General features: G+C 34.9%; 1 protein-coding gene across 4 annotated transcripts in view; it reads left to right on the top strand.

Annotated features, from left to right (window-relative positions):
• Positions 1-5,629: 5,629 nt before the first annotated feature.
• Positions 5,630-19,692, top strand: part of LOC138696154 (serine-rich adhesin for platelets-like) — a 71,364-nt gene continuing 57,301 nt past the window's right edge. For 3 of the 4 annotated variants that reach the window (XM_069820725.1, XM_069820724.1, XM_069820723.1), the window contains exon 1: positions 5,640-5,750. In XM_069820725.1, the coding sequence (XP_069676826.1) occupies positions 5,719-5,750 (32 nt within the window). In that variant the 5' untranslated portion in view covers positions 5,640-5,718. Of the gene's footprint in view, positions 5,751-19,692 lie in introns of all 4 variants that reach the window. The other variant, XM_069820722.1, reaches the window with a different exon arrangement.

The raw sequence follows: 19,692 nt of genomic DNA, 5'->3' as shown, positions 1-19,692 counted from the left end.
GCAAAAGTATTAGTTCCGTGAAGAGAATTAAGAAGAATATTGCATTACAACCAAATGAACCTCACACTACTCTGGGAAACAATAGGTATGTAATGTTTAGAAATTATTGCTATAATAGTTATGTACAATAGTGTGTATACTGTGAGCGACATAATGAATTACTGTTGTAAGTTATCATTTCGTTATAGTTCTGCAAAACATATTATTTCATTCCAGAGTTAGGACTTGTGTAAAGTTGAAGTTGACGACTTCGATCAACATGTCATTCGGGATACAATCGAAGAATTCTGTCTTGTTCAGAAAGTAGTACCTACGATTAAGAAGATAATTCCGAATGGATGATGCCATAATAATTAATTTTGGACCAAGCGTTGAAGACTATGACGATGATGGCAGTAATGATAGGGATATGGATTGTGTATAATTGTAAATTAATGTAAATTCAAATAATAAGCCTGTAAAATATTGTTATGAGAGTATGTACATATCAGCTGTAGGTGTAATTATATAGACCTATATAATGTATAGAAATAGCTGTAGTAACTCCGCTATTGCCGGTCCCCAGCCCAGATGAGAGAGGAAGAGTGTACACACGATTATATTTAAATACTTACTCATTACAGGTTAATTAAACCTGCTGTGAAACCATGTTCTCCTCTCAAAACCGGAGTGTCGTGAGATGATGATGTCTGTAATGAATCAAGTTCTTTTAAAGTGGAGAGCCGTAAAGTGCAAGAACCAACGTTTTCTGAAAAGAGTCACGTTACCCGAGGGAGGGGCATCCTTGCCGTGCCGTTACGTTGATGAGTACATGCCATACCGAGCAGTTCGAAAGACAGACTTAGGGGATGTAAGGTTCAAGATAACTTGCGAATTGTGACGTCATCGGAAATATTTTAAATGACATCCTGTATTTTTCTGTATACCATCTGAAAGATTTATTATTCTCCACGGTTTACGATGACGTCACAACTCGCACAACAATGATATCAAGAATGATTTGTTTTTGTGAAAAAGTGTTTTTTTTTAAATATGCTATTCGACATTGCGTGCGTTTTTCGAAAAACATTTTCATTTAGCTGTAGCAGAAAATATGCGTGATTTTTGAAACACACTGTACGGTCTGGACTGTGTAATACAGTCTTGCGATGGATACTAATAATTGCGGGCGAGAGCTATTTTATGCCCGCTGCGAGCGCGCGGAGCTCTTTTACCTGTAAACATTGCTAAAGGATGTACAGATCTTAGAACAGCGCATCATGACGGAACGGAAGCGCTTGAAGCTTTCAAGGAAGCTTGGAAGATACAATATTTATGCTTCGAACATGGTGACGAAGTCCAGTGTTTGTTGTGCAAAAAAAAAATATATATTATTTGCAAAAAAAAGCAACATAAAACGGCATTATGAGACGCAACATGAAAAAAATATAGGCATTATTCAGGAGAAGAGAGAAATAAATTCATTTCGGAATTGACATCGAAGGTAAATTAATTTACATTTGGGTCAGTAGATAGTATCTAGGTTCCTTTTATTTCTTTATTTTAAATGTATTGTTGTTTTTTATTTTAATAGGTTATTTTACGACGCTTTATCAACATCTTAGGTTATTTAGCGTCTGAAAGAAATGAAGGTGACAATGCCGGTGAAATGAGTCCGGAGTCCAGCACCGAAAGTTACCCAGCATTTGCTCATATTGGGTTGAGGGAAAACCCCGGAAAAAACCTCAACCAGGTAACTTGCCCCAACTGGGAATCGAACCCGGGGCACCTGGTTTCGCGGCCAGACGCGCTAGCCGTTACTCCACAGGTGTGGACTGTATTGTTTCTGGATATTTACTTTTATTAGACTACGTGCTTCTTTAATTTAGAAATAATATTATATCTTTGATTGCACTTTAACTTATACTATTATTAAGCCCAAAATGCTAATTCACTTTTATTCCAATAACTATTTTCAGGATTTTTAGCAAATATGAACTAAACATTTTGAAAACTTTGATGCAAGGAGCTTTTTTAGTAACGTCAATATAAAATATACTTAAAAATATAATTTCAAAGCTAAGAGTATTAAACCTAATTGCACCAAATTTTGTACAGATGATATTATTATAGATCTGTTTATATACTGTAGTTTAAATTCCACAAATTTTGGCCGAAATTGTGGAAGTTTTAATTTTTTATTGTATTTTATTGGGTTATTTTACGCCACTGTATCAACATCTAGGTTATTTAGCGTCTGAATGAAATGAAGGTGGTAATGCCAGTGAAATGAGTCCGGGGTCCAGCACCGAAAGTTACCCAGCATTTGATCGTATTGGGTTGAGGGAAAACCCCGGAAAAAATCTCAACCAGGTAACTTGCCCCGACCGGGATTCGAACCCGGGCCACCTGGTTTCGCGGCCACACGCGCTGACCGTTACTCCACAGGTGTGGACTGAAAGTTTTAAAAGTCATACATATCCCCTTAAATGATTGACCCCAAAAATTACGATAGCTCTCAATATCTTAATTTAATCAATTTCTTTTTTTCGTGTTACGTGCATCTCACAAATCACTCTAAGAAAACTCATTACATAATCACGACTGGAGAGTAAGGACTACATTTTCACAATCACATAATCAATATACTCTATTTCAATCAATATTGCCATTATTATTTTTTCAACAAATACTCAAAAGTACTTAGAGATCACACACGTCGAGCAGGTAGACCCTATTAGTTTCTCTAATCAATGAAGTGAAGTATTTAAATAATAAATAATTGCTTTTAACAATAAAATGGTTTACATACAATTAACTTTTCCTATTTCTCTTTTTGTTCCTAAAACACCCTTCCCTTTGCGATTTGTTTATATATGTACATGTATATTAAATAACTTAGTAATTAGCTCTATTACATAGCCAGAAATTTAGTAACGGAAGTTATTGTAATAATTGCTGCCTTTATTCGCTGCATGTGCATGTACTGTACATCCCTGTTGTCTACGTTACGACGCCATTAAGTGGATGCGCTATGCGCCCGTGATCAAAGTCGAGCTCTTCTACCGTGATTGGGAGCTAATATCGTCTCATACCTGGTGTAATAGCTATGCACTGAATGAATTTTCTACGTAGACTTTGTCTTTACATACATACATACATACATACATACATACATACATACATACATACATACATGCATGCATACATACATAAAGTGTTCTGCTTAAGGGCAAGTCTTTCACTGCAAACCCAGCATTCTCCAATCTTTCCTATTTTCGGCCTTCCTCTTAGTCTCCGCATATGACCCATATGTCTTTATTTATTTATTTATTTATTTATTTATCTATTTATTTATTTATTTATTTATTTATTTATTTATTTATTTATTTATTTATTTCATCAATCTTTGTTCACGTCATGGCGGATTAGATGTTACATGTCTTTATTTATTTTATTTTATTTTATTGGATTATTTTACGACGCTGTATCAACATCTAGGTTATTTAGCGTCTGAATGAAAAGAAGGTGATAATGCCGGTGAAATGAGTCCGGGGTCCAGCACCGAAAGTTACCCAACATTTGCTCGTATTGGGTTGAGGGAAAACCCCGGAAAAAACCTCAACCAGGTAACTTGCCCAGACCGGGATTCGAATCCGGGCCACCTGGTTTCGCGGCTAGACGCGCTGACCGTTACTCCACAGGTGTGGTCTCGCATATGTCTTAATGTCGTTTATGTTTTTTCTTTATATAAACAATAGTATTTAATTGTGTGTCACTTTTTTCACGGCTCTATGAAAGTCAGTGTTGAATATAATAGAAATAGACAACAATTTTTTACTGTAGAAGAGACTATTTTATTCTCATACATGCATGCTCGAAAATATTTTTATTTTCATTATTTTTTTTAATAATATAACATCTATTTGTCCAATTTTAAAGTAGCCTATATTTTTCCCTGCTTGTGAAGGCTTAAGGTAGGCGCTCACTTACCGGAACGGATTCGTTCAGCACGTTCGGATTTTTATTCTTTGCATTATTTTAAATGGAGTTTCGCCCACTTGGCCGTATCGCCTCTGTTTGCATGACCGAATTCCGATCAGAATTCTGGCCAGAGAATTCTAAACGGACTTCCGTACTGGCCAAGCTCAGAATAAAGAATGTCATGAAAATTATATAGATTGCGAGGCCTCCAATCGCGGTAATATTGAAAGTACAGTATAAATGAAATGGATGACGCGAAGGTTATTTTGTTAGTCCAACAGTAGACCCTATAAAGAGCTTTACAGATTATAAAATTATAATTATAACAATGTAATATGCAAAAAGAACATATGGAATGAGACTGGGAAAATATTGAATTAATCAGGTATGATCTTCAGTTTAAGTTACAGAGATACTCATTTTCTTTCCTGGTTCAGTTCAGAACACTACCATGAAATAATGCTCTCTAGCGGTAAATCATAACGCTATTTGATTACCAATTAGGAAATGCGGACAAGTGAGTGATACTATATAATAGAAATTCTAACGCGCCGATACTACTACCACTACCACTACCACCACTACTACTACCACCACTACCACTACCACTACCATCACCACCACCACCACTACCAATACTACTACTACTACCACCACCACAACCACCACCACCACCACCATCAGCACCACTACTACCACCACTACCACTACTACTACTAATTATAAACAATATGCGTGTAACTTGTATTTATCTCTACATACAAGTCTACCAGAATATGTAGCATTGTGAGAAATCTACAGATCATAATTTTTATACCCTGTTAATTTTTTTATCTTCTAAGTTGTTAATTATTCATAGCTGAACCGGCTTCTGTTGAGACTTCCGTAAGATATGGTTACAGCAACATCGCCCCTTCATCTAAGAAAATATAGGACTAAAATCGAAATAATTTTGAATTGTATTCTCATAGTTATGAAACAAAAGGTATGAATTCTTTAAGATTGTTTGAACCAAAATGCAACACTGTTACAGTATTTAATCATAGTAGTAATTTAGGCCCAAGAATATATAACAAATTTATATTTAAATATCCTAATCTTGTCAATTCTAATAGTTCTAGTATTAAATTTAAAAAGTTATGTATGGATTTTATAAAAATTGAAAAATTGTAAATTTAAATTTATATACTATAAGTGCACAGTAGACATAAGACAAATTGTATTGTATAATTATTAATTACAGTTCAGGAATCCGCCCCTGAGCACCAGTTCTACTCTTTCAGGGGCGAGCTAAAGTTTTTCTGTATATATTATATTTTATGTTACAATTATTAGAAAAATAATAAATAAATAAATATATATAAATAAATAAATAAATAAATAAATAAATAAATAAAATAAATTGGTATGTTTAGGCGGGGTTGAAGGCCAGAATCGCAAGTACGACGCTAATTGAAACTGTCACAGGTGACAGGAAATAAATTATTGTACAATTACTAATATTAGAAATGCAGATCTAATTTAAACACATATACTGTATTTGTTCAGATATTCTGTGTAAGTGTCACTTACTCTTATCTTTTGTATAATACAGTTTTCTTATTACACAAAATGTTGTCACGTGGTAGGGGATTCCTACTTCTTTAAGTTCGTTATCACATCGATCGCGATACCGCTATAATCACAAACCTTTGTGCGTCGAGACAACAGTGTTGGACAGCTGTACCGTGGCAGTATGGATAAATCTAAACCTTTATGCTGTTAACTACGCATTCAGCCTTACTCAGGTAAATACATATTCAGTACCATCAATTTTATTATCTTCTTCCTTGCTACACGATATTTCGCTATCTTCGTCAGTAGTAGGCTAGCACTCGATTCTAAGGGGCCCTGGGCTCTTCAATATTGTGTAAGAAAGAGGCCAAGCCCCAGTGTTTACAGCAGCAATAATAATAATAATAATAATAATAATAATAATAATAATAATAATAATAATAATAATGGTGGTGGTGGTGGTATTGACAACATTACATACCTACAGGTGAAAATTGAGATGTTCATTTCCTCTTTAACATATTTAGCCGTTCACTTGCCACTTTATTGTACATGATATTAAAAAAAAAAAATACTGACAATACCGTCTTGGGTTGTTTCACTATTGAATGTCTTTACTTATTTCAATTGAACGTACATTAATTGTTTTCTAAAAACGTTACATTTTATGTAAATCATTCTTAGAATATCTACCTGTTAAATATTTCATATGGACAAAATCCGACGAATCGCTGTACATAGACCAATAGAAAATAGCACGTCCAAAACTATTTTTATGAAGGGTGTTGAACATGTGTGTTTCAATAAAAATCCCATTTTATTTTTCATTATTCAGTATACTATCTTGGAGTAATGAGGTAGTATAAGTTACAATTATAGGTTATACACATTTCATATGAGCATTTCAGTAATTCAATAATAAATATAATTCATTTATATGATACATTTGCATAGTTTACAAATATATAAAATCAATTTTTCTACACGTTTAATATAATTATTTCTAATATTGATACATCTAGTCTATTTATCGAAATCGGCCTTTTATATTGATACGAATGGCAAAGAGTAACAGTTAGTATGTCTGACCGTGAAACGAGCGAGCCTGGGTTCAAATCCTGGTTGGGACAGGTTACCCGATTGGGATTTTTCTAGGTTTTCCCTCAACCAATTGAAGCAAAATTGGATAACTTTCGGCGTTGGACCTCGAACTCATTTCGTCATCATTAATGCACATATTATCATCATCCATACAATAGCCCGGGTTAAGTTCACGGTGCGACGTGCTGTACTTGTACAAGAGCGCGGCCATTCGACTATCCATTCATTCACAGAATAGGAATGGTAAGCACAATATGCCTCAGGCTGCAGTGTAAGCCTTCGTGTCCCTCCTCCGTACAAGGGGGGGGGGGGAAACGCTTACGACAAGGAGGGCAAGAGGCCCTCTTCTATTTTACTTGCACATCCGTCCGGTCTCAAATTCCTAATCAGAAGCATAAATCGATAGCTTAGAGGACGGATATTGTATGGCACTTCTGGTTAAAATTGAGATATGGTTATACACTGGTATAGGTATCCTACAAGCAAAATTCAGCTCGGACTTCTCGCGACGCGCATGCTATACAGTAGGTGTGAGAGCATGCTGGGAACGGGAGCATACGTCATCTGCGCGAGACAGTCACGCCCGCTGGTTTCTGCTCACTGAGTTTTCCTTGTTGGATACCTAGTAGTATAAGGGTAAATCTTCATTCTGTGCAATAGTATTGTTTTGTATTTTATGGGGCATTATTAATTAAAAAATTATATTTTGCTGCATTATTTCTGTAAGACATATGCAACAAGAAACACTTCTTTCAAGGTTTTTCGGAAGTCAAAGGAAGTGGACATATAAAATTTGTGCTAGGCCTATATATTGAAGTACAACGAATTTTGTTATTTGCATACTCGGCCGTAACAAATACAACGTGAAAATCAATAAGGTTAGTCATTGCTAGCTTGGTCTGCAGGATACAATGACATTGTATAGTTACTGAGCACTTTCCGTTTACGCATCGCCATGTTTGTGGCAAGTTTAGCATTTAGAAGGTGGTTGTGATAGTGATTACGATTGCCGTATATTTTCCCCAATCTGTAATTCCCAGTGACAATTTTTTCCAATGTCTCTTTCCCAAAGATATTTTTTCCCAAACTGCAATTTCCCAAGACTAAAGTTCCCAATTCTTAAACTGGCCACTTTTCTCAAAAGTCATTTGCATTTGCATTTCCAAAAAATTCAAACAACATATAATTTTCCAAAATTGTTTACTTAGAAATGAAATATGATCAGTTACAAACAGAAGTTGTGGCCAATGGATCTTAATTGGTGCAGAGTTCTATTATCTTGTCACCAGCTAGTGCCATCTTATAACAGTTTGGGAATTCTCCTAAATCTTCTAAATTAATTGGTTCTGTACGCAGTTCTCTTCTCCTAACACGGCATAAAGATTTCCCCCCCCCCCCAGATTTTCTCGATCTGTAGCTGGCTTAAAATTCCCGATTCAACTCTTGTAAGTTCTGTACGAAGAATTTGTACAGGAGGTATTTCTGGGTGTTCAGTTCAATTCTTTTCATCCTTGAGCCACCAATTCTGCATTGATTTTTTTTTCTTGGTTTGGAGCATGAGAATGAATACTTTCTTTCAATATAGTAATTTGTTCTCCAACCCCTTGTGTAATTGCAGTAGCTCTGCATTCCTGTCTTCGAGAGAAATACCAGTAATCTTTGCCATTTTTGTGTCTCCTCTATAGTATACTGTATGTGTCCATTAAGTAGTAATTTCTTTACTCCTGCAAGTGAAATTATAATCTGTGCAAAAATTATATTTCGTATTTCACTACACCTAAGTAGCATTACCATGGATACTCACTACAATATGTACTTGGGAAAAATGGATAAATTAACAGTGGGAATATTAGATTGGGAAAATTGCCCTTGGTACAAATGTTTTGGGAGAAATGGTCATTGGGATAATGCAGCCAGTTTTGTATTTGTATTGTATTGTATTGTATTGTATTTATTAACATTCCATGGTATTCATACATTGCTTTACAGCTAGAATATGGAACAAGTCAAAAAACTTAATACTATTATAAAGTCTTAATTTATAGTCACAGTCTAGATGAAATATATATACAGACGAGATTTACAATATAGTCTACTAGTACAACACATAGTTTTAGTATCAATTTCATGAAGTGTTATTGAATGTCATGAATTCACTTACAGAATAGAAGGCGTGAGAAATTAGGTACTTCTTTAATTTGGCCCTAAATAATTTTATGTTTTGAGTTTCATTTTTTATATCGATAGGGAGGCTATTAAAAATTTTTACTGCCATATAACACACTCCTTTTTGATAGCACGATAGACTTGCCGATGGAGTATGAAAGTCATTTTTTGACGTGTATTTATGCTATGAACTGTTGAATTAGTTACAAAGTTTTCACGATTACATACGAGGAAGACTATTAATGAAAAGATGTACTGACAAGCCATGGGCATTATTTGTAGTTTTTTGAAAATAGTCCTACACGATTCCCTAGATTTGGCACCTACTATTATTCTAATTACTCTTTTTTGTAATAGAAATATACTGTTACTATCTGTGGAATTTCCCCAGAATATTATTCCAAAACTCATTATCGAGTGGAAGTATGCAAAGTATAATGTTTTTAAGGTATTGATATTTACTATCTTTTGCATAGTTCTAATAGCAAAACAAGCTTAATTTAGTTTGGGGGTAATTTATTTAATATGATTTTTCCAATTTAACAAATTATCGATTTTTAAGCCAAGAAATTTGGTTGTCGTTGTTTCTAATAGGGATCTGTTAATTATTGCGCTAGAAATTTGCGAGGTTGAATTTGCACAGGATTTAAATTGAATTATGTTAGTTTTGTTACAATTTAATACCAATTTATTGACTGAGAACTAGTCACATATTTTGAAGAGAATTTCTTCTATTGAAGATTGGAATGTGTTGGAGTTATTGGGCTTTGTGCCATCTGCAAATAATATGGTATGACCTACATCTATGAATCTATGATAATTACGTATGTACGTGTTTATTCACACTGGAAATAGGTAAATATCCGGTGGCAGTGGTAACTAATTACACTCAATTACAATAATAATAAAATACAGTCATATTATTAATAGTAAAATAATAATAGCAATATATAAGAATATTAACAAGGAGCATCCTAAATTAAATTAATGCATTCTTGTAAGGCTTATAACTGCACAAATCGCTTCAGGAAAGATTTCAGAATCACTTTTCATGCGTAAATACCGATATTTAAGTGCATCTAATAGTTTAACATTCAATTAATACAAACAATATATAGCACTTTCATGTAGATTGAATTATTTTATAATCGTGTGGCAATACAATTTAATTTAGCACTAGGACTATTTCGGCGAACATACTGGTGATATTTTTAAATGATAGTTACTATAATGAAATACACGTTATTTCCAGCTTTCCTAAAAAAAAAAGAAAAAAAAAACAGAACTACTGTCGCGATGACTCTCTGCCATTAGAAGAGGTAATTTCATTCGGGCATCATAAATTGTGTTCTGAAATTTCACAGAAGTTTTCTTTTGGAAATCACGTGCAAAAAAAATTGGAATATAATGCAGTTCCATCTCTTTTAATTATTCAAAACATCTGATGCACATAGGCCAATTGTTGAAACAAGTTAAATTCACATACCCCTAATTTCCATTGACTTAAACTTCATCATATTTGGTAGCATTTCTTTCTTTCGTAGTGTAATATTATTTTATAAGTATAAGAACTCCCTATGAGGATTCTGAATAGAAGTACTGCAGTCTCAGGACCAGAGAATGTAACTGTTATTGCGAACTGTTGACACGTTCCTCATACTATTAGTTCGAAACACAATTGTACGCTCAGTCCCAAGAAAAGATTGAAATTAATGAAAGATGAGTTACAGAAAAAGAATGATCAGATTAGGAGATCGAAAAAAGAAAACCTGACTTGTAGAAGAAAATGTGACAGGTGCGCAGTTAGCCTGTAATATCTAACCTAAAAACCTTGACTAAAGAACTCAAGGAAAAACAACCTTACAAAACCTACAAATGGCTTTCAAGAAACCCGCAGGTTCATTGCCGCCCTCACATAAGCCCGCCATCGGTCCCTATCGTGAGAAAGATTAATCCATTCTCTATCATCATATCCCACCTCCCTCAAATCCATTTTAATATTATCCTCACATATACGTCTCGGCCTCCCCAAAGGTCTTTTTCCCTTCGGCCTCCCAATTAACACTCTATATGCATTTCTGGATTCGCCCATACGTGCTACATGCCCTGCCAATCTCAAACGTCTGGATTTAATGTTCCTAATTATATCAGGTGAAGAAATCAATACTTCCAGTTCTGCGTTGTGTAACTTTCTCCATTCTCCTGTAACTTCATCCCTCTTAGCCCCAAATATTTTCCTAAGAATCTTATTCTCAAACACCCTTAATCTCTGTTCCTCTCTAAAAGTGAGAGTCCATGTTTCACAACCATATAGAACAACCGGTAATATAACTGTTTTATACATTCTAACTTTCAGATTTTTTAACAGCAGACTAGATGACAAAAGCTTCTCAACCGAACAGGCATTTCCCATATTTATTATGCGTTTAATTTCCTCCCGAATGTCATTTATATTTGTTACTGTTGCTACAAGATATTTGAATTTTTCCACCTCTTCGGAAAAACAACCTGTTTAACGAAAATTTTCACGATATTGTGAACTGCAATTTTTCAGATCTGATCATCATCATCATCATCATCATCATCATCATCATCATCATCATCATCATCATCATCACCATCATTTTTTGTGTTTGGACTGTTGTGTTTAGTCTTATGTTCTTTTATTTTTATTTGTTATTAATCAATTATGAGTATATTATTTCCATCTTTTAGTTACACTGAGTTCTATTTAAACAACATTTATGTGTAGGGACCAAATAAATTATGGTGTTTGTAATTTTCTGTAATTAAAGCAGGTAACCTCCTATCTAGCATCTTGTTTATAACAAAACTTGAAAATTTCTACACAAAACTAACCATTTAACTGCTGACCTAGTTGCCTCATGAGTGATGCCTTGTTGGTGTCACTTGTGGGGTCCAGACAGTTGACTAAACAACAACAACTACACATTTATATTCGTGAGATCACTATTACAAGTAATGAAAATGCTGTGAGTTTGCTCCATGTTATTTCTCGCATTATAAAGCATTGATTTTCAAAGTGGAGGAAAGTCACCCTCCTGTATGGACTACTTTGCTCCACTTTTCAAAAGGCCATTAAAATGTTTTACATTACAAAAAGAAAAGAAAGTAATTCAAGTTAGTACCTAAAGTAATGAACTTAATACTGAATCATTTTCTGAAAATTTTAAACAATTTACTTTCTATTTACTGTGTTTTTTTAATGTTGTTAAATATTGTAGCAAAGTAGCCCTGTTTTACAGTACGTTATATAATTGAAGATCCGGAAAAAGAATGTACCATCAAATTAATTAAATATGTGACTTAGATGGAAAAAGTAATTTTGAAGCATTCATTTATAACAATAAATTATTGCATTGGATAAACTTGTATCCTTGATTAGTCAAACGGTTCTGCTAGTAAATATAGGCCTAAAGAAATATGTCCATGAAATTATTTTCCTTTCTCCTGAAATGTGTATTTTACGACATTTGTTGGTTACACTCTTATTCCCTGGAGATCTTCAATTGTGAATTTAAATGAATTATTATTTAACTTTCTACCTTATAATTGAAGGGCTCAGAGCCAAAGGCGACCAACCCACAATTTTGTATTGTTCATTATTAAGCCTTTTTTCTAAACTATACATTGTTGTTATAGATTCATGATACTTTTTGTATTTATTCAATGTAGACGAATTAAAATAAATTGTGAAACCAATCATTTTTGTCAGGATCCTCTTAATATAAACTCTTATTTACTCATTTTGTAATTGTGGGTTAGTCGCCTTTGGCTCTGAGCCCTTCAATTAGCTCAGTGCAATTTTGATGCTTCAAAAAATTCTGAGATGTTTGCTGATATAAATATTTTCTGGATTCCTGATGCCGGAAAAGTAACTTTGATTATGGCGACTGTACAGGGCATTTAAATAAAAGTATGACGTATTTGAACACTCGGTATCATTGATCAAAACTTGAAAACCAAGCCCATGAATATAAACATACGGAAACAAATACATGTTGAGATATGGGACTATGTTTTACTGTGGCCTGTTATCTTCATCCCTCTGTTAAGTAGGCGCTATAGAAGGTGCTCTATGAGGTTACCACGCATTGTCACACATTCTTCAGCCCTACGTCTGAGAGAATCACGTACGCTAGTGAACACACCCGACTGCTCTCGATTTGCTGACATACATTGCATACGCGCTCCTGCAATGTTTGTTCGTTTTCGATGGGTCTGGTATACACAAAGGACTTAAAGTGTCCCCATAGCAAAAAATTCAAAATATTAAGATTAAATGATCTGGGAAGTCATACTACTGGACATCAGCGACCAATCCATCGCTCATCTGAGTTAGGTATTTTCGCACGATGTGTAGAAAATGAGACCGTGTCCTTTCGTGCATGAACCACATCCTCTAGTGTGGCGGGTAATTCGTTGGACAAGAATCAATGGTTAACTGTTAGTCTGTTCGGTAGAATGTTACAATTTTTGCAGAGATTTTGATAGCGATATTGACGCCTCACTTGTGCAACGGCTCGAGGATATATCTATGAGATGCCATTAGCAGAGTCTTATCTTACTGAGAAATTAATTATTATCGTCCAAGGAGGATTATTTATGCTTTTCCTTGCACATTTTGTCTTAGTCGCAATACCCTCCCAAGTTACTGCACCAGACCATACAGGACCAGTCAAATAGAACATTGCGCGCGACGCCATGTCTGTGGCAGCTCAAGCTAACAGACGAATGAGTTTATAGATATAAACGTTACAAATATAAGAACCCGGACCCTTAAGTGTACACAAAAATATAATAAACTGTCAAATTATTGTTTATTCTTACTGCACTAAAATAATTAATAACTACACAATACGATTTATAAAATCAATACCACTGGATTGCATTGCGTTAATTAAGTTTCATACGAAGGCCTGCCTGCAGCAGTTGAAAAAATAAACTACACACAGTATAATTATTATACTCCATAATAATTATATTATTTTTGTTGAAACTAACAATGTTCTTCATATCTATATATTAAATACTATCCAAGCGTTATTGTGACGAACAAAGTGGCAGCACAGTAAAGAAAATTAGGCCTACTGTATTACTATTTACCCCCAAAAAAAGTGGAAAAACCTTATTCTGTTGAGTGGTACTACTCAATCCACTAAATCTTACTTCAAAATAATAATAATAATAATAATAATAATAATAATAATAATAATAATAATAATAATAATAATAACAACAACAATGAGCATAATAATAATAACAATGAGAATAACAATAATAATAATAATAATAATAATAATAATAATAATAATAATAATAATAATAAGGAAAGTTCAGGATAACAGAGAGGGTTTGGAATTGAACGGGTTACACCAGGTTCTTGTCTATGCGGATTACGTGAATATGTTAGGAGAAAATCCATAAACGATTACGGAAAACGCCGGAATTTTACTTGAATCAAGTAAAGCGATAGGTTTGGAAGTAAATCCCGAAAAGACAAAGTATATGATTATGTCTCGAGACCAGAATATTGCACGAAATGGAAATATAAAAATTGGAGAGTTACCCTTCGAGGAGATTGAAAAATTCAAATATATTGGAGCAACAGTAACAAAATAAACGACACTCGGGAGGAAATTAAACGCAGAATAAATATGGGAAATGTCTGTTATTATTCGGTTGAGAAGCTTTTATCATCCAGTCTGCTGTCAAAAAATCTGAAAGTTAGAATTTATAAAACAGTTTTATTACCGGTTGTTCTGTATGGTTGTGAAACTTGGACTCTCACTTTGAGGGAGGAACAGAGATTAAGGGTGTTTGAGTATAAGGTCCTTAGGAAAATATTTGGGGCTAAGAGGGATGAAGTTACAGGAGAATAGAGAAAGTTACACAACGCAGAACTGCACGCATTGTATTCTTCAGCTGACATAATTAAGAACATTAAATCCAGACGTTTGAGATGGGCAGGACATGTAGCACGTATGGGTGAATCCAGAAATGCATTAGTTGGGAGACCGGAAGGAAAAAGATCTTTGGGGAGGCCGAGACGTAGATGGGAGGATAATATTAAAATGGATTTGAGGGAGGTGGGATATGATGATAGATACTAGATTAATCTTGCAAAGGATAGGGACCGATGGCGGGCTTATGTGAGGGCGGCAATGAACCACCGAGTTTCTTAAAAGCCATTTGAAAGTAAGTAAGTAAGTAAGTAAGTAAGTAAGTAAGTAATAATAATAATAATAATAATAATAATAATAATAATAATGATAAATGCAAAGGAGATACTAAGAATAGGTATCCCCCATTCTGTTGAAGGCACAGAGCCATTCGTTTTATTTTATTATCAAACACTTTATTAGTGATTTCTTAAATTTGTTAAATAAATAACTTTTTTTTAACTTTTCTGTGTTAATAATGAAACCATTATATATGGTAATTTTATATTAATTAAAAACTAGTTTCGGGTTGTTTGTACCATTTTCAGGTTTCAAATACGTACACCCGCAAATAAATTTCAGAAAGCACACATTTTCGACAAAACATTACTAATTACAAAAATACCCCCAGCAACACATCAGCAGAAGAAACCGGAAAGAAACTCAAAACTTCATTAGATATTTGAAAATGGAGGGAAACAAGCCGAAACTTGTCGTCAAGATAAAATTACCATAATAATTTAATTATTAGCACAGGAAAGTTAAAAATGTTGTTTATTTAATCAACTTAACGAATGATTAGTGATGCAAGTATTAAAAATGTGTAATCAAGCTGTACAAACACTTTGATTAAAGTTTATTTTGTTACAGAATTTGTGTAATTTTTGTTGCCAATCTTAGATGATCAAGTATTTTAGGGTTTCTTTATATAGTGTCAATTTAGCAGCACACCAAAAGAATTAATAATCTGGAGGAGTCAGATCAGGGAATGTCGGGGCCATAGTCCATGCGAAATTATTTTCTCTGCGAAAATGTCTCATAATAAATCCATTGACTATTGCAATACATGAGTCCTAGCATTGTCCTGTTGATAAAACCGTTTTGCAGCTCCTATATGTTTAATTGTGCTTTTATTTAATCATGTTTAGCAGTATTAATAACACAAAGGTTTACATTGTTTTACAATTTATAAGCACTTGAAGCAGTCTCGTAATTGCTCAATGTCTTACAAGTCACAATCCTTGTGATAATTATGCAAATCTGGCTTTCAGGTAGTAGCTCCCTGTAAAGCAGGTTTGAATAATTTCAAGGAAAAATTGTTCTGGGGCCGGGTATCGATCCCGGGACCCTTCGCTTAGCGCAAGAATGCTCTCCCAACTGAGCTACCCCAGGAACTACAAACGACACAGTCACAATTTTTCTCCTTTATATCCACATAACTCAAATGGGCTGACAGGACGTCAGAACCCAACTTTGAGTACTCACAAATATTGTGTGATCAGGTCTTGGAACAATTTTTCCTTGAAATTATTCAAACCTGCTTTACAGGGAGCTACTACGTGAAAGCCAGATTTGCATAATATATTCGTTACTGGAGGTACGTTAACAGGAAGCCGCAATTTAAGTCACACAGGGTTTGTGTGCACTGAAAGTTGGGTTCTGGCATCCTGTCAGCCCATTTAAGTTGTGTGGATATAAAGGAAAAATTGTGACGGTGTCGTGTATAGTTCCTGGGGTACCTCAGTCGGGAGAGCATTCGTGCGCTAAGCGGAAGGTCCCGGGGTCGATACGCGGCCCCTGAACAATTTTTCCTCAAAATTATCCTTGTGATAATTATTTGAAATACTGTAGTCGTTAGGTCTGAGGTTTGCCGAAGAAGACGGGCTTCACAGAGCGATAAAATTAGCATCATTTTATCTGGGAGTAAGGAAAGCAGTAGGCCTGGTGACGTAGATTTACGTCACGTACAAGAACCCTCTCACTAATAATAAGAGATCTCTGGAAAGAATTTGTCGGGTATTTTTCGTCGACGTTGAATTTCGACGCAGAATAAATCTGTAGTTGAATGCATTGTTAATTGAAATATTAGTGCATCTAATGTAAAAACATAAATAGCATGCAAATTGTCTCCTCTACTGAAAACTCTACTGTAGTAACTTCGTAAATAAACCCTGTAAATAAGACTTTTACAACTTCTTGAGTCTCTATCATGTAGCTTGTAATTTTGTCTAAATAGTTCTTGGGGTTGTCTTGGGCTACGGTCATAACGTCCCAGTCTCCACCCAAGAAAATGTATGAGAAAAATCCATGCCTTTGGAGGCTTTGGAGACCACCACCATATGCACGCCATCGCCATATATGTTACATGTACTCTTCTTGCAATAATATTTTCTTAACTCTAGAAACGTTGATATCATGTGACGAGAAAGATGGTGAGAAATAAGGAAGTTAAAGGAGTGGGAATCCTCTTCTTTATTACATCGATCGAAATACCGCTAATCACAATCTTCTTGAGTGCTGCCAGTAGCGCTGACTATCTAAATCTATATCTGTCGATGAACCTTAATGCTGTTATCTACGCATTCAACCTGACTCAGGTAAACACTTCAATACCTTTAAATATCGTTCTTTCTTCTTACGTGTAATTTTGTATTCTTCCTTAAGTCCACATAATGTACTTAGCACATTTTTGTAGGGCTGTAAGTGTTAAAAAAATAAAATTATTAACTGAGATTTAAAAGTATTTGAATATGATTACGTTATATTTATAAAATAATAGATGCAAACCTTTAATACACTGTAGAAGAATATACAGAATATCCTAAGAATAAGCGGCATAATTTTGGAATGTATTTCTTGTATATAAATAAGAAATTATTTTACATGTGCTATGTCCAGAAACGCTTCTTTTCCGAGGTATAGGCGATTATTCCATTACTTTACCAAATGAGGTTTTCCCTCGACATCCGGGTCCGTGCTTTTATAATATAATATGTTATTCGATCCCTATGTACTTCCAAATAGACTTATGGGACTGGCGTACAGACGCTTTCTGGCAAACAATCGGCTTGTTTTCTTGGAGCACGTTCCAATTTTTTAGTAGGTTATTTTACGACGCTGTATATCAGGTTATTTAGCGTCTGAATGAAATGTAGTGATAATGCCGGTGAAATGAGTTCGGAGTCCAGCACCGATAGTTACCCAGCATTTGCTCATATTGGGTTGCGGGAAAACCCCGGAAAAACCTCAAACAGCTAACTTGTCCCGACAGGGATTCGAACCCGGGTCACCTGGTTTCGCGGCCAGACGCTCTGTTACTCCACTGGTGTGGACCCCAAGTTCCAATAAACATTTGTCAACAAACACACTACACACATGATTGCGTTCTCGCACACTTTAATCTCGTCAGCAGGCATCTGAATCGAAGGTATCCTAGTTGGTGGATCGGTAGAGGTGGACGGATTACTTGGCCTCCATGCTCACCTGATTTAAACCCCTTAGATGTACCTATAGCTATAGTCCGCAATCGAATTGTAACAGGTCGTGAGATAATACGGAATTTGGGAGCATTTTCGCGAGACCATGAGATGTCGATGTGCACCCTGTATTGAGGGAGGAGGTGAACATTTTAACAATTTTTAGGAACAATTGGAAGTGAATAGACCACATGTGGGAGATAAAGAACATTCTGGTTAGCACGTGTTTTGAAAGCATATAAGTCGGAAACCAAGCATTTCCGAACCGTAGCAGATATAATTATTTTCATTGTTTACCTATTAAGAGTAAAGATAGGAATTTACCCACAGAGACTACAAGGTTAGGTATGCGTAGTATTCGTTGTACGCACAAGAAACATATACCCATTCCATTGCTGCGATACAAAACACAATTCAGTTGTAACCTGGTCATTTCTCAGGTTTCACGTCATTCATGACATAACGATAGTCTAAACACAACTAACCTATTATCCTCATGTTGTGGTATAAATTCCTACCTTTAATTATGAGCTAGGTACATATCCCTGAAGTTACGCCGCTTATCCTTGAGACACCTGTATACTACTACTTGTATAATTTTGGACTTGCGTAGTATAAAGCATGATATATAGATGCGGAAACATTCAGAGCTTGAGAGCTGCATACAGTAACGTTACAATATAATCAGGAGAATGGCCACTTCTTTTAACCCTTGCGGTGAATTTCGGTGAAGTCCGGAGGGTCCAATTACTCAAATCCACTCTCTTCACCTCCATGGTGGGCCCCCTGGTATTTATTAAGATGCGAAAGAGAGAGTGGTGTGCGGAAAGCAACGGGAAGTTACCGCATTTATCCTTTCCAATAAAAACTGCAAACACGAGCAAAGGAAGCTTTTAATAGAAAAAGGAGCAAGAAAGTGTCTGTACAAACTCGTCTTCTCTTTATTGAAAGTTAAGTGGTATGGGTTTCCATAAATGCATGCAATTAAAATGTTTAGAACCTAATTAGGTAGTTTTCGCAAAAGGAAAAATTCAGTCTAGCACAGGATATAATGAAGAGAAAACAATAGAGAAAAAAGGAGTTTTAAGTAAAGTGAAACATTACGTTTCATTCAAGAGGTACTATTATTATTATTATTATTATTATTATTATTATTATTATTATTATTATTATTATTATTAATATTATTATTATTATAGAATTAACGAATGTTTGTACTTCTGACACTTGTATGTGGAGTCGCAGGAGCGAGTGCGCTGTTGCCGCATTGCAGTGAGAGACGGAGGAGACAGCGGATTTCAAATTCAGAACTACATCTTATCTCATGTTGCATTAAATTAGGCTCGAATTCTAATGTCTAATGCAGGTATCTTGAATCCAAGATTGTTATTAGAGCTGTCTGACTAAAAAACAATGTCGCAAAATTAAAAGTAGTAAATTTTGACAGAACTATACGTAACAAATTTTGA

Source organism: Periplaneta americana, chromosome 3 (assembly GCF_040183065.1).
Source record: "Periplaneta americana isolate PAMFEO1 chromosome 3, P.americana_PAMFEO1_priV1, whole genome shotgun sequence".
NCBI classification, from domain to species: Eukaryota; Metazoa; Arthropoda; class Insecta; order Blattodea; family Blattidae; genus Periplaneta; species Periplaneta americana.
The sequence above is the reverse complement of the archived record's forward strand: the minus strand, read 5'-3'. Positions and strand labels throughout refer to the sequence as shown.